The sequence below is a fragment of the Choloepus didactylus genome, chromosome 1 (genome assembly GCF_015220235.1).
Source record: "Choloepus didactylus isolate mChoDid1 chromosome 1, mChoDid1.pri, whole genome shotgun sequence".
NCBI lineage: Eukaryota > Metazoa > Chordata > Mammalia > Pilosa > Megalonychidae > Choloepus > Choloepus didactylus.
This window is the reverse complement of record NC_051307.1, coordinates 218,411,063-218,426,273: the sequence shown is the minus strand read 5'-3', so window position 1 is coordinate 218,426,273 and position 15,211 is coordinate 218,411,063. Positions and strand designations below refer to the sequence as shown.

The 15,211-nt window shown below is 36.5% G+C and overlaps 1 protein-coding gene across 5 annotated transcripts in view; it reads left to right on the top strand.

The window, feature by feature from the left end:
* The window catches only part of ADAMTS9 (ADAM metallopeptidase with thrombospondin type 1 motif 9), a 158,972-nt gene that overhangs the window by 25,645 nt on the left and 118,116 nt on the right, over positions 1 to 15,211 (top strand). For all 5 annotated transcript variants that reach the window (XM_037799815.1, XM_037799806.1, XM_037799799.1 and 2 more), the window contains exons 4-10: positions 4,262 to 4,551; positions 6,912 to 6,995; positions 7,096 to 7,211; positions 8,188 to 8,228; positions 8,337 to 8,442; positions 12,380 to 12,526; positions 13,817 to 13,958. In XM_037799815.1, coding sequence (XP_037655743.1) covers positions 4,262 to 4,551; positions 6,912 to 6,995; positions 7,096 to 7,211; positions 8,188 to 8,228; positions 8,337 to 8,442; positions 12,380 to 12,526; positions 13,817 to 13,958 — 926 coding nt within the window. The remainder of the gene's footprint in view (positions 1 to 4,261; positions 4,552 to 6,911; positions 6,996 to 7,095; positions 7,212 to 8,187; positions 8,229 to 8,336; positions 8,443 to 12,379; positions 12,527 to 13,816; positions 13,959 to 15,211) is intronic.

Below are 15,211 nucleotides of genomic sequence, written 5' to 3'. Positions count from 1 at the left end.
CAACAGAATAGTATTTGGCTATAAAATGAATGAAGTAGTGGTACAGGCTACAACATGGATGGACCTTGGAAACATTATGCTAAGTGGAAGAAGCCAGACACACAAGGCTATATATTGTATGATTCCATTTCTATGAAATGCCAGAAAAGGCAAATCCATAGATGGAAAACACAGATCAGTTGTTGCCAGAGGTTGGCAGGAGAGGGAAATTGCGAGTGACTGCTAAATGGATATGTAATTTCTTTTGGAGGTGATGAAAATATTCTAAAATTAGATGTTGGTGATGGTTGTACAACTCTGTGAATGTATTAAAAATCAATGAATTGTACATTTTAAAAGAGTACATTTTATGGTATGTAAATTGAGCTCATTAAAAATATTGTTAAGAAATAAATGTGGAGCTATTTCTAGAGAAGGAAAGAGCAAGAATGCATAGACCGTTTGTACTCTGTGTTCATTATGTAGCCCATTTTCATGAAACTATTAGCAAAGTGACAATGCAAATTCTTGAAACACTAGCCTTGAATCCGTTATGCTAAAAGGTCACCAAAGAGAAATGTGGATGATTTTTCTTTTACCCTAACAGTGTGTATTCTCGTGGTGGAAGTCATTCTTTGTTCATACAATTTCCGTTAAAGGTAAGTGAGTTGAGTGGGTATATAAGTTATGATGTCTGTTGTTTGATTCTCAGTAAAAATTTTCATGCATTATAGTCTTTATGAATATTGGAATCTATGAAGCTCATGCTATTTTTAATTGTAAATTCAAAAACGCTTGCTGAAGTGGTTTATGCACTAAAAATTAGTTGGGCTAATTAGGTTGATAAATATGATTCTAACTTAGCAGAAAAGATAAGATGGGTACAAAACTGAGAAGTATTGTGTATTAGAAAAGTTGCTTTTGATTCTGAAGAAGCAATTTGTTTCCTGTGCTTTTGTGCCACGTAAAGTGTGTTGAATTATTTCTTCAATATACAGATTTCTTGTGATTGAAATGTCTTCCAGGTATATCAGAATTTCCATGGGTTGTTCTGTTAGATATTTGAGTCTTTTCATGACTAATGCCTTAATTTTTTCAATTTTTTGAAAATTTTTTTTAACTTTCCATTTAATTTTTTAATGTTTTCAATTAATGCCTGGCTTCATCCTCAGGTTTTTCTGTGCCCAAGTCCCTTCTAATGATTCTGAGGGTACGTTTTTTCCCCCTTAGTAGTTATGAAGAAGGAATTCTACGCAGCATTTCCCGAATGATTTTCTCACTGCAGGTGTACTTTTCTCCAAGTAAATGCAATAAATTAAATAAAAATATTTACAGAAGACAGGAAGTAAAGATTATTTACTTTTCACAAATTAAATGGCATATTTTCATCTTTAAATGGTTGTATTGATATATAATTCACCTATCATACTATTCAACCTTTTCAAGTGTACAATTGAATGGTTTGTAGTATATTCACAGATACGTGAAGACATCACCACAGTTTTAGAACATCTTCACCACCTTGAAAAGAAACCCTGTATGCTTTAGCCTTTCCCCCCGCCCAATCCCTTTATACTCTCAGCCCTAAGCAGGTACTTTGAATTTTCTCTATATATAGATTTCCCTATTCTGGACATTTCATATGAATAGAATGATATATGTGGCCTTTTGTGACTTCTTTCACTTTTCTGATACCAACAGGAAAAACTGGGAAAACTCATAAATATGTGGAAATTTATTACACTTCTAAATAACCAGTGGATCAAAGGAGAAATCAAAAGGGAAATCAATAAATATTTTGAGATAAAAGAAAATGAAGATACAACATACCAAAACTTATGGGATGCGGGTAAAGCAGTGTTTAAGGGGAAATTTATAGCGGTAAATACCTATGTTAAGAAAGAATGCTCTTAAGTCAATAACCTAATCTTCCACCGTACGATACTGGAAAATAAAGAACAAATTAAACTGAAAGCAAGCAGAAATGATAAATATTAGAGCAGAAATGAATGAAATAGAGAATAGAAATGAGAGGCTTCAAAACTTTAAAAACCTTAAAAACCTTTCTGATGTAATAAATTAAATCAAAATATTTTCAGAAGACATTAGCAAAGATTATTTTCATGGACTAAATGACATTTTCTTAATGCACTAAAAAAAAAGATTGAATTTTCAACAATTTGGCTTACATATACCTGTTGTGAAAAGCAAGGCTCTTGAAAATATCCACCAGGCACTGGCTTTTACCCAATTCAGATGCAGTTTGGAAACTTACCAGGCAAACCACAGGTCCATTTCATCCCAGGCTCTTGAGAAGTCTTGCCTAAGAGGAAGAGCACTGTTTAGGGTGTTGATCAAATCCGCACCTGATTCTTTGTGTCCCCACTCCCTGTTGTGTGACTTTGGACAAGTTTCCCAACCTCTTTGAGACTTATTTTCCTCATCTGTTAAATGGGGGTAATTTTCTTAGTTGGAGAGTAATAATTGGGATAACATACATAAAAGAGACATGCTCAATGCCTAGTATATGGTAGGTTTTTTATTAGTATCTATTTTATAATCACTTGATTTAAAAAATTGAATGAATATCTAAATGCCTATAAGGCATAGGTTTACGTGTATGAATATGCTTGAAAGAGAGGCTACGAGAAAAAGAAGCTCACATTGATCCTACTATGTACCAGCTTTGGGCTAATCATGTTATCTGTAGCTGGCCTACAATGAACTTATTTGACAGTTTGGACTGACTTCACTATTTTTACAATTGCTAAAACTCAAGCAAAATGCACATCCTGGCCTAAATTGATTTAGATATTGGTAATAGTGGTCAAATATTTGGGCCTTCAGATATGAAACCACTTAAATTTAGCTTTATTTTATTGGTTTGGTTTGGTTTGGTGTAATAAATTCTGTTCCTGTGTCTTAGGTAAGCATACTCCTTAGTTGTAAGATTCTGTTGCCTAATTTCGACTACCAGCTAGTGGCATTAAAGCTCTAAAGCACGTTTAAAGCTGATAGGTAGACACCCAGTGTTCTTTTTTACTTTAATTGTTCTTTTTCACTTTATTTTTTATTCTTATTATTTTTTTGTGTGTGGTAATGAGAATGTTCAATAATTAATTTTGGTGATGAACGCACAACTGTATGAAGGTACTGTGAGCAATTGAATATACGCTTTGTATGACTGTGTGGTATGTGAATATATCTCAATAAAATTGAATTAAAAAAATTTTTTTAAATCAACAGAAAAAAAGCTGATAGGCAAGATAACCTATTAAATTGTGTTTTTACTCAAAGCATATTTTGGCAGCCACTTTTATTTTTTTATTATGGGTTTATTATGAGGTTGATTATATGGAAATGGAATTTTTTCACTGCAATACAAGCTTTAAGCCAAATTCTGGACTACTGTGTCTCAAAATTTTAACCTGAATAAGAATCACCTGGAAAACTTGTTAGAAAAGTACAGATCTGATTCATCAGGTCTGGGGAGAGGCCTGAGAGTCTGGATTTCTGACAGGCTCCCAGGTGTTGCCAATGCTTCTGGCCCAGGGACCACGCTGTGAGCCCCAAGATTGTGTACAACCCACGAAGCCTAGGCAAGAGTTGGAAATAAGTGGTTTTGAATCATGGCGTTATAAATCATGGTCCTAACTGCATGCCCATTACACTCTGAGTTTAGTCTACTTCCTTAACTGAGCCTTGAAATAAGTTAATTAAAATCTAGCTCTATTTAGCAGTGATTCTACCCTTATATTTGAAGTATTCCAATGATCTACTAAGGTAATCGAGTACTGTGTTGTTCATTTTCTGTAGTTCATTTGTATAGTCTTTTCATACCTTAATACTGTATCTCGTTGAATATGAAAAGTGGTATATGTAAAACATCTCCTTTTTCGTTCTTTAGACTGTAGCTGTGTTTTATAGGCACTTACTATAGCTCTGGAAAATAACAGTGAGAGTGGAAACTGCTTAAATCCTAGCAAGGCTTTTGTTACCAAATGAAAAGAATCATATGTAATTATTTCCCTTACACTTGCCCAATTTTCTAATACCTTTAAGTGAGCATTTATGGAAGCTTCCCAGGAAAGCTAATTTCAAGTCCTTAGTCATTTAGATGAGCGTGAAGATTGAATTTCACCTGTAGAGTCCACAGTGTGTAGGACTTTATTTTCTATGTAACTTGACTCCGAGATCACCGCTTTAAATTGTGTCAAATTAAATTCTTATTATGAAATAGACGTGACTTGAAATATAATATGCACCATCTGATTTGTTACAGAGCACACAAATAGTCACAGTAAGGACAAGAGGAAAACCAGAACAAGAAAATGGGGCGGAAGGAACAACCTAGCAGATGATGTAGCAGTATTAAAAAGCAGCTTAGCCACAAAAGCTTTTTCTGCCTATGGTAACAAGACGGACAGCACGAGGGAAAAGAGGACCCACAGAAGGACAAAGCGTTTTTTATCCTTTCAACGATTTGTAGAAGTGATGGTGGTGGCAGACAACAGAATGGTTACATACCATGGAGCAAACCTTCAACACTATATTCTAACTTTAATGTCAATTGTAAGTACATTCAAAAGAAGGTGATTTTTTAGGTCTCTAATTGTGCCATTTGGGGATAGGTTTCCACCCAGTACTCTGGAGAATTGTTCGGCCAGCATTGCACCCAGTTCGGGCAAGTGGCTGAAGAGAACGTCAGATCATTCATTGGTTGCTTTTTGTAATGACAACATGGCTGTCACTATTGAGTGCTTATTCTGTGTTATACAATGTGCGTCTTACTTTAAAGGCGTAATTTCTAATCCGCCTGGTAACCCTGCTAGGTAGGATCATTATCCCCAGTTTATAGATGAGAAAACTGAGCCTCAGAGGACTTAGGTTATCTGCCCACAGTCGTGTAAAGCTAGTAAGCAGCTTAGACACAGCCTTTAGCTTGTCCAGTTCCCAAAGCCAGTGACCTTTGTCTGACCTGGGAATTTTGCACAGCCAGGGGTGGGTCTTCAGTAATACTTTTAGATCCTGGTTGTGAATCAGAATCTCTGATGGAACCTTTTAAAATGCAGATATCTGCTTCTATCCCATTCCTCAGGATTCTCATGAAGAAAACCTGGGGTGAGGCCTAGGAGCTTCTCATTCTACTTTTCTACTCTCACTTTAAATTGAAAACACAATAAATTTGCATGATTTTTTAAAAAATCAAACCAAACCAAAGAATGATGAAAAAAAAGTATCCTTCCTTATATAGGCTCCTAGGCCGCTTCCCATGGGCAACCACTGTTAAACACTTTGGCCATAAGGAAATAACTGAAACTGTAACCCATAACATTCTTTGAAATTACCTATATAACTACATGTTAAATCATACTTTGAAAGTTATTACCTTTCTGTATATATGTTATAAATCACAGTAAGGAAATAAGTGAAAAATCTTTGTGACCGTGTTTCTACCCAGCACTACCCAATAGAAATATGCAAGCCACATATGTAATTTTAAGTTTTCTAGTAACCACATGAGAAAAAGAAAAGAAAAACAGGTAAAAATTAATCTTAATAATTTATTTTATATCCAAAATATTGTAATTTCAACATGTAATCAATATAAAAATTATTGAGTTATTTTATTTTTTTTATGTTCATACTAAAGTCTTAAAAACCCAGTATGTGTTTCACAGCATGTCTCAGTTTGGACCAGTCACACTTTTAAGTGCTCAGTAGCCACAGTGGCGAGGTACTGCTGTATTGGATTTTGCAGCTCAGGACATTTCTTTAGCAAACACGTATGCATAAACAACACTTTCTCAAACACAAATGGAGCATTCTCATACACTGTTTTACACATTGCTGTTTTCTGAAAATATTGGTGATTGTTGTATAGCAGCCCATATCGATCTACCCTTTCTCATTGTAGCCTCAGCATAACATTCCTTTTTATTGGTTGACCCTAATTTATTTGAATGGGAACCTGCTTTTAATAAATTCCCCAGATGAATATGGAAAGCAACCAGGTTTGGGAACTTTGCTTTAGGGTTTCTTCTTCCCTCCCCAGGCTGGTGGTTCTCCTTATCTCTTCCTGCACTGCTGCCAACCATTCCTCATCCCATTCCCCTCACCCCACCCTCCATGCTCCCTCCCATGTGCCTGGCCCACTCATGTCCAGGAGGAGGAAAAGGAAATCCTAATCAGGCCTTTCACAGACCCAGCCCCATCTCTACTCCATAAATCCAGAGCCATCATACGAATTTGAGTTACAAACATGCACCCTGGGTCAGACTGACCTAGGTCTAGTTCTGGCTCTGCTACTCACCAGCTGTGCAGCTTTGGACACGTTTCTTAATTTCTCTGAGCCTTAGTTTCCTCATTTGTTGAGCAGAAATTATAATAGTACCTAACCCAGAGTTTTGCTATGGGGATTAAATGCAAATGCACATGCAGTTTTCAGCATAGGATCTAGTTCACAGTGAATTTTTAGGTATTAAAAATAATGACAATGCGGAGGAAAAAAATCCTGAGTACCAGGTTGTTGAGGTTGCAAATGTGTGCTAAACATAAAGAAGAGCAGTACTAGCAAACAAGGGGTTAATGTGACATTTCATAAATTGGCCATCTGGGCCTTCAAATGGGAGGAAGGAGCTTGATTGAAAATTAATGTCCAGTGTTATGGTACAGAGAGGTGTTAAGTCATGTTGCAGTGCAATTTCAGAGGAAAGCAGCTTGGAATTAAAACATAAAACCTAAAAACTGCCATCCGTGAATTTTACAAAGACACTTTAAATGAATGTTTGTTGAATGAATGCAAATTCAAAACTACGAAATGCATATGTTGCATGAAATGTGAAAAGACGCAGAGCCCAACATAAGAAGTGAATTGCTTATTGATTGCACAGAGTTCACAATTAACTTTGAAAAATTTATCTCGGTTGCAGGTAGCCTCTATCTATAAAGACCCAAGTATTGGAAATTTTATTAATATTGTTATTGTGAACTTAGTTGTGATTCATAATGAACAGGTAATAAAGTTTTTTTCTTCTTTCTTCTATATGAATCTGAAATGGCATATCTCATTGGTGTTGGTACAACCAACAAACTCTAATTCTTTTCTGTATTTAGGAAGGACCTTCTATATCTTTTAATGCCCAGACAACATTAAAAAACTTTTGCCAGTGGCAGCATTCGAAGAATTCCCCAGGTGGAATCCAGCATGATACCGCTGTCCTTGTAACAAGGTATGTGGATTTCTGATTCCTCAAATCTGTCTCTGGTCATGTTGATGGGTTGAGGATGGGTTGAGCTCCTACATTCTGGTAGCTATCTTCTAGAGTAGGGTTTCTCAACCTTCACACTGTTGAAATTTTGGCTTGGCTAATTCTTTGTTGTTGGGGATGGCCTTGTTCATTGTAGGATGCTTAGCAGCCTACCCAGTCATAATATTAGCACTTGCCTCCTTTAGATTGTGATAACCAACTCTATCTCCAGACATTGCCCAAAGCCTCCAGAGCAGAATCACCTCTAGCTAAGAACCACTAACCTGTAGGCCCCAGGTAGATGATGAATATGTTATGTAGGCCTGAAGGTGCATGCCCTATATTTGTAGAGGTGGCAGCTGCTATTCAGAGTTAGCAGGTAGTTGCCATGTGTGATCTGAGTGCAGGGTTGTCACCTTTTGTGATTTTGCCAGGAATGTGGATTTTTTTACAGAGTAAAATCTCCTACTTTTTAAATGGCAGCAACTAGCTAAAAATGTTTTGATTCATTGTGTCAGACAGCAAAGAAATAATGCTGTCCTTGTTGTGCTTCCAGTCTGTCACTTCCAATGTGCTCACCAGTGGTTCCTCTTAAGTGGAGATTAACTGAAAGAAATTTTAGAGCCTTCTCAGGAATTTTCTCAAAGAGTGTTAAGAAACTAGAACCATTTACTCAAGGGTATTAGGAAAAGTCATGGCTGAAGAGTCTTCTGAATAAGATAGCCCACTTACTTGCCCTGTGACAACCCCTGTGGCAGAACATCTCTTCAAGTAGTTTTTAGTCCTTAAATTTGCAATTCCACAACTTTTTTTGAACTTAAAACCCTGGCCTTATTAGTTTGCTTTTGTAACCCCCTTCCTAAAATATGTATTGTTGTGAATGCCTAGCAGATGCTAATGTTGGTATTGACATTTCCTCTCTGGTGTCATCAAGGCCCTAAGTCTGTTTTGCTTTCAGGCAGGATATCTGCAGAGCTCAGGAGAAATGTGATACCTTAGGTGAGTCCACTCTATGCACCCTTTACGGCTAAAACAGTTTCCCGTGTGTTTTTATTCCAAGCCACAATTGCTTTTTAAAGTAAATCTTTGTTTCTTTTCTTCTACTAGGTCTTGCTGAACTGGGAACCATTTGTGATCCCATTAGAAGCTGTTCCATTAGTGAAGATAGTGGATTGAGTACAGCTTTTACGATAGCCCACGAGCTGGGCCATGTGTACGTTTTCCTTTCAATATTTTCAGTGACTTCAGTGTGACCCAAAATTTCTTTGCATCAAAGAGCAGTTACTTAATTTTAGAGGGTATATGATATTTCTTGAGTCACAGCAGATTTTGCAGGGTTGAAGAGCTGTGAAGCTAATGGGGAGACATTGCTTTGACTTCAGAAATTTCATTATGAAATTGACTTTTCTCTTTTGTTCTTCAGAGCCAGAGCATGGTTATAGCATGGGGTGAAATGATGTAAATTTAGTAGAAATTATTCTCATTTTTGATTTGCATTAGTTTCTTCCTAGAATGATTAAATTACTTCCTGGAAATGATTACTATATCTTTTTGGAATAATTTCCTCAAACTTTATCATTAATATAATATAGTTTATGTCAGTCTGAGAGTCAGTTGTTAACTTTATGTAGAGCTTAACTTATTAAGAAATCTTTTCATTCAGCAAATTTGTTTCACTTACCTTATTATAGTATTCTGTGCTAGCCATAGAGTCAGATGCATCCATACAGATATCTCCAGTTCAGTTTAACATATAACAGGTATATATAGGAGAGTACCTTTCAAACATATTTTAAGAGTACAAGCCTTTGTCCCAAAGGAAATAGTGTGCAGATGCCCAATATTTAGAACACAAAAGACACATCTTTCAGTTAAGCAGTCCTGGTAGCCCAGAGTCTTACTCCAGAGCATTTTCTCTACCCTTTTGTTTTCTAAGGCACCTTCAGAGAACTCAAGGACTCCTTGCAATTCAATTTGAAAACTACTGGTCCAGCCAGCATTTCCCAAAGCATGAGGGGTCTAACAGTAATTCCAAGAGAATGGTCTGTGAAAAATGTGTTGTAGTCAAATGATTTTAAAAAGTGTTTCATAGCTATCCCTGCTCAATCATATAAAGTCTCTGACAAGTCCTGCATTGACAGAAAATGCTTGATTTTGTTTAACCCAGTGCTTCCAAAACTTATTTGAACATAGGCTCTGGGGGATTTTTTGTATGTTTGTTTTGCATATAATCTAATAAGTTCCTTTAGAACTTTAAATAGGAAGTGAGATTTGACCATGAAGAAGAAACAGCCATTCCTGTCTCTGGGAATGGAATGAGAAAAGTTAAAGAGTTAGGAATATATTCAATGGGTAGAGAGCCTGTATGAGCAACAGATTAACATTTCCCTCCATATTTGGTTAAGACAAGTACACTATATAAAGAAATATAATTAATTTTCTGTCAATTACCTTCCCACTGGAGCTTGTAAACTCCTCTTTTAGCTAGCCAATTTATAAAGTTGACATTTTACGGAAAGTGAGACTTTCAGCTGCAGAAAGCGAATATATTCATCTATAGAGAAGCATCAAAGCACAATTAACAAACAACTCCTCCAATTAAAAACCATATAGTTGGCTTTGTCCTAGGAGCTTTCATTTACATTATCTCTTTTAATCTTCATAACAACTCCATAAGGTGGTTATTGTTTCCCGGTAGCTTAGAGATAAAAAACAATTTTCACAAAGTATTGTAGCTGATGTTGGGTACCAGCATATGAGACTTTATCATCTTATCAAAAGGCTCTGAGCTAGAGAGGCAGACACCCAAGTTCTGGACTGAAATTTTGTACATCTGCCTTGACTTGTGGCAAGTCCACCTCCCAACAATGTGTGCTGTCTTTCACCACCTATAGGATGGGAATAATACTTACACATTCCATCTCAAAAGAGTCAGGAGGTAAACAAGGAAATAATAGGTGAATGATATGAGTTACTAGATTAAACAAGTATATTCTTAACCCATTAATGAATTCTTTTTCTGAGGGGCGCTGTCTCATATAGTTAGCTTTGTTCATTTTTAAAGGAAAGTGAAAATCTTATTTTAAAAAAATTTCTAACAGTACTTTTGTAGCAGATTTTCTAATTAATTTTTTAAGATTAAATGTGAAAGTGTTAACAGTCGTGACTTCATGATAATATAAAACCCAAGAGCTGTTAGGAGAGGATAAAGCAATTCATCTTATTTCAATTATTGAGCATAATTGGATGCTCAAAAAACAGATTGTTCCTTCCCTTACCAGCTTCAAAGACATACAGATCTAAGAGGAAGAATATGGGAGATAATTGAGTCTCTACTGGATACAGAAATCCTTACAATGTATTCCTGACAAATCTTCTACATCTTGTGTAACGGGAGGGAATATAGCTTAGTAAACAAATAGGTTTTGGAATCAGATTGAAGCAAATTCCCCACACCCCACCTTAGTAGCCATGTCACCTTTATCAAGAAATTAAACCTGAATAAGGCTCAGTTATCTCATCTGCAGAATGTGGATAATAATAATACTATTCATTGGCTTAAATTGGTGATTAAGTGAAATGAAGCATCTAAGGCATTTAGCATACTACCTGCTATACTGCAAATAGTAAAAAATTGGTGTTATTGTTTAGCAACTGCTCAATAAATATTTGTTATTATCTAGTCTTGCTATGAGAAAATATGCCCAACATTTGAATGAAAATAAATTTTCTGTTTACATGATGAGATGAACTTGATTTTTATCAAGTCATAGGGTACTGGGGGATACCTACAAGCCCCTCTGCACCATGGGGTGACAAAGAAATAGCTAAGATTTGAATGCTCTACTTGTGTTGGGTGTGTTGGTGTAGGTATTACATTGATTACTCAGCAAGGAGCTGGAATCCCATTCTTTTAAGAAAATGGACTCTTAAGCATTAAGAGCAATTAATACTAAATTCAACCAAAGCAGATTTAGTTTTTCCATCATTACCGGCAATTGGTGAGGTGCCTAAATGTTTTTGAAGTAAAAGAAAATAAAACACAAGAGAAGTTAATGGAATAGACGTCATGGGATTTCGTCCCAGCTTTTATTTTTATTGAAGCAAATCTACACACTTCTGTCTGACTCACTTATTTCTGTATTCAAAATGAACTAGGGAAGGGAATTCCTTCGTGAATGCTAAATTAATCACATGCGTCAATTTTGTGATTGGAGACCGTTGTCCAAAGAGGACAGCCCTTCTGAGCTTGAGCTGGTCACCCGGTGGATAATTAGCTGAGCTGAGAATGGCTTGTGGGTCATAGAGCTGATGTTTGTAGATTGAGAAATGCTTCCTATTATTTCTTTCCTTGCTTCCTCTGGCTAAGCCAAGAATGGCAAGTACGTGTTAAAGCTGCTGCCCTTTTCCCTCCCAAGCCCAAGAGGACATTGGCAATCCATCACAGACTTCTCTCAGGCGGAACCTGGATTAGTTTAAGAATCCTTTTGTGCTCAGCTTTTCAGGAATCCAGTACCAATCAATTGACGTTGGCATGAAGCATGAAAGTATTTGCCATCTCTGAGTTAAGCCAGTTGAATTGGCATGCCACTGGTTTTTAGGCTTGCAGTGATCTTTATTGGGTTTTATTGTGTACAAACTTTGCATACCTTTATAATGATATACCTGCGTGGATATATCATTTGTCACCCTCACCCAAAAAAGTAGAGATGCCAAGACCCATAGTGAGCCTCTTATTACAAGGCTTTTGGCTGCAATTTTTGACACTTGAATGACTCTATATTCACATTACCATAACCTGCCAAATTCTTGACTCTATAAACTGGCTTTCATTAACAGCTTATTAGGAATTCTAACTACTGAATTCTAGCAAAAACTAAAGCATATTCAGAGCTTCTGCAAGTCCCAAAGGTACATTTAAACCAAAAGTGGCCCAACCCATGCCTTTTTAAAAAATACTTTAAAGGCGCTTTATATAAAATTAGATGATAATTATGTTTCCTCTTTAATTTGTCTAGTATGTTCTGTTCTGCTCATGCAGGTTCTTTTGCACAATGCTGTAACCAGTTAAATTTTTTCTTGTAGACAGATGCACAATGTGATCCCTTGGTGGTTTATTGACATTTTCATCATTGTCTTGTTGGCCGTAGGTTTAACATGCCTCATGATGACAACAATAAGTGCAAAGAAGATGGAGCTAAGAGTCCCCAGCATGTCATGGCTCCAACATTGAACTTCTACACCAATCCCTGGATGTGGTCAAAGTGTAGTCGAAAATATATCACTGAGTTTTTAGAGTAAGACTTTAACTTCCTTTTAGCACAGGCTTTTAGTTCTGGCCTACATATAGTGAACTAATTGTGATAAAGAGAATGTAGCGTTAAGCATTCCTTTTCAGTTATTATTTTTGTAGACATTCCTTGGTAGAGGGAAAAAAAAAAGGACTCTGACATCTGTACAGTTCAAATCTTGGCCAGAGTTTAGAAGATAACAGAGTGAGTTCATGAAAAGGTTGGGATCTTAAAGAGAATATGTACAAATTTTGCCTCAATTTTGATAAAGGTTTGAAATTTGTTTAGGACTTGGGGGAAGGACCATAAATGAGATTCCATGATGAAAGCCACAAATGTTTATGCACTTCTGACTTAGTCCTTTTGGTTTGGAAAGGGTTGGGGTACTGATGTGATCCCAAAGCAGGTTATATGGGTAGATGAAAATTGCAGCAGTTCCCCATTTGTTGTTGAATTGAGGGCATTTTCTGCCTTTCCTTTCCCTTTCTTTTCATTTCTCTTCTTTTCTTGTTTTGTTTTTTAAACTTCCTGCCAGGCTGCTCAAAGATCCAATTACATTATATAGTGTCCCTGCTGTCACAGATTTATTGCTCTTCTCTCCCAGAAGTACGAAAGGTTAAGTGATTTTCCCAGGGTCACAGGGTGTATATTTCTGCAACCACAGGGAAGTGGGGACTTTCTTAATCACAAGTCACCGGGTGTGAATTTTCCAGTAGAGGTGTTTCCAGAAAAGTGAAAGAACTAGAGGGTTGCTGTTTTCCTTTTTAATCAGATTGCTAAGGTGTTTTCCTTCTATGAGCCATTGATTCACTCCTTTATCCATTCAGCAAACATTTACTAAATGCCAGTTGTTATAGACAAGGCCCAGGGCTTAGAAGACAAAGATCCCCATCTTTGCCCCTAAAAAGCTTACCATCTGTTGGAGAAGGTGGTCAAAAATAAACATATTTATTTTATTTATAAAAACAAATAAATATTTTATGTATTATAAATAACATTTATTTAAAATAAAAAACAATAAAAAATAATTGCCCCGACATGATAAATGCTATAATGGATACGTATTTCATGTTTGCTGGGTTGTATGCATAGCATGTGGTTCTGCAAGCAGGTATGCACTAAAAGACAGATAGAACTTTGGTTTCTAGACTTAACCTTGGACAAAAAGAATAAAATAAATACAAAAAAAAGAACTGTCCACTCCATTAAAGTGGCAGAGTGGCCCTCCCTTTTGGGCCTTTGACAGGCTTGGTCTTGCCCACTGCTCTGACACTCTTTGTTTTTCTGCTCTCTCAGCGCTGGTAATGGCGAGTGTTTGCTTAATGCACCTGAATCCAGACCTTACCCCCTGCCTCCCCAGCTGCCAGGCCTCCTTTACAACGTGAACAAACAATGTGAATTGATTTTCGGACCAGGTTCTCAGGTGTGCCCATATATGGTAAGTGGTTTCTGCCTTCCTGAATTGATTCTGGACTTCTTTTTGTTCATATTTTTACATCAGATTCTCACTCTAATATAAACTACCCAAGAAAAGTTGAGAATGGTTTGTTGACAATTAACAATATTATTGAGGATGATGATGGTAAACAATAATATTGTTCTGTGTTAAATGGTTCTTTACCTGCACTTCCTCGTGTCATTTTCACAGCAACCCAAAAGGCAGATGCTGTTACCATTTTCATTTTTCAAGTGAGAAAGTGAGGCTCAGAGAGGGCAAGGTTAACAGAGCTAGTAATGGCAAAGCTCAGCCCGCTTCTCTCCTTGTCTCGTTTGATTCCCTTTGACTTGTCCATGTGAGCTATATTATAGAGACTCATCTAGATTCAGGAAAGTTAAGTCATAAAACAAACCTGTTTCCCTGTTTCACCTTGTCAAGGCTGTGACCTGTGAGCCGTTTGGTGCTTGAAATAGTTTCTGGTGGTAGTTCAGCTCGGGTGGGTATTTGATATTTTGTTTCATGTGTCATGGACATTTAGACCAAAACTGTGATCTAGTGGTTATCAGGTGGTGTATGAGCAGAACTGGTTATATGGGAAGCCCCATTCCATCCTTTTGGGTATGTTTGTTGTTTTGCTGGGAGAAACTTCAGAGTTAGCATGGTGAGTTGGGAAGTACAGCGATTCTGTGGAAATAGCCAAAACATTTGAGCAAAGATTTATCCACTGTGATATTCATCACAGAATTACACATGACAGCAAAAATTACAAGTAGTCTGAAAGTCCAACAATAAAATAGATAAACAAATTATGGCATCTCTGTTTGTTGGAATATTATACAGCTATTGAAAATGATGTATGTGTGGGGACATGCTCCTGATACAAATTTAAGTTAAAATAGCAGGATAAACAATTGTTTTGTAGAGTATGTTCTCAACTATAAAGGGGGAAAAGGCTGCAGAAAAGAGTGGGTGGTGTGAGGCTCTTTTTTCCTATTTTTTTTTAGTACATTTTCTACTATGAACATAGATTATTTTTATAAAATAAGAGAAACATTTTTTAGATTATCTTGAAAATATATGTCCTGAAATAGAGCTAAATGTATCAACTTGGATAAATCTGAAAATCAGTGTTGAGAGAGGAAAAAGAGTTGCAGGATCTATCAGTATGATACCATATGCAAAATGCTTAAATGCATACAATACAATGCCGTATATTGTTGGTAAATTTTTATATATTTATCAAAATAATGGGA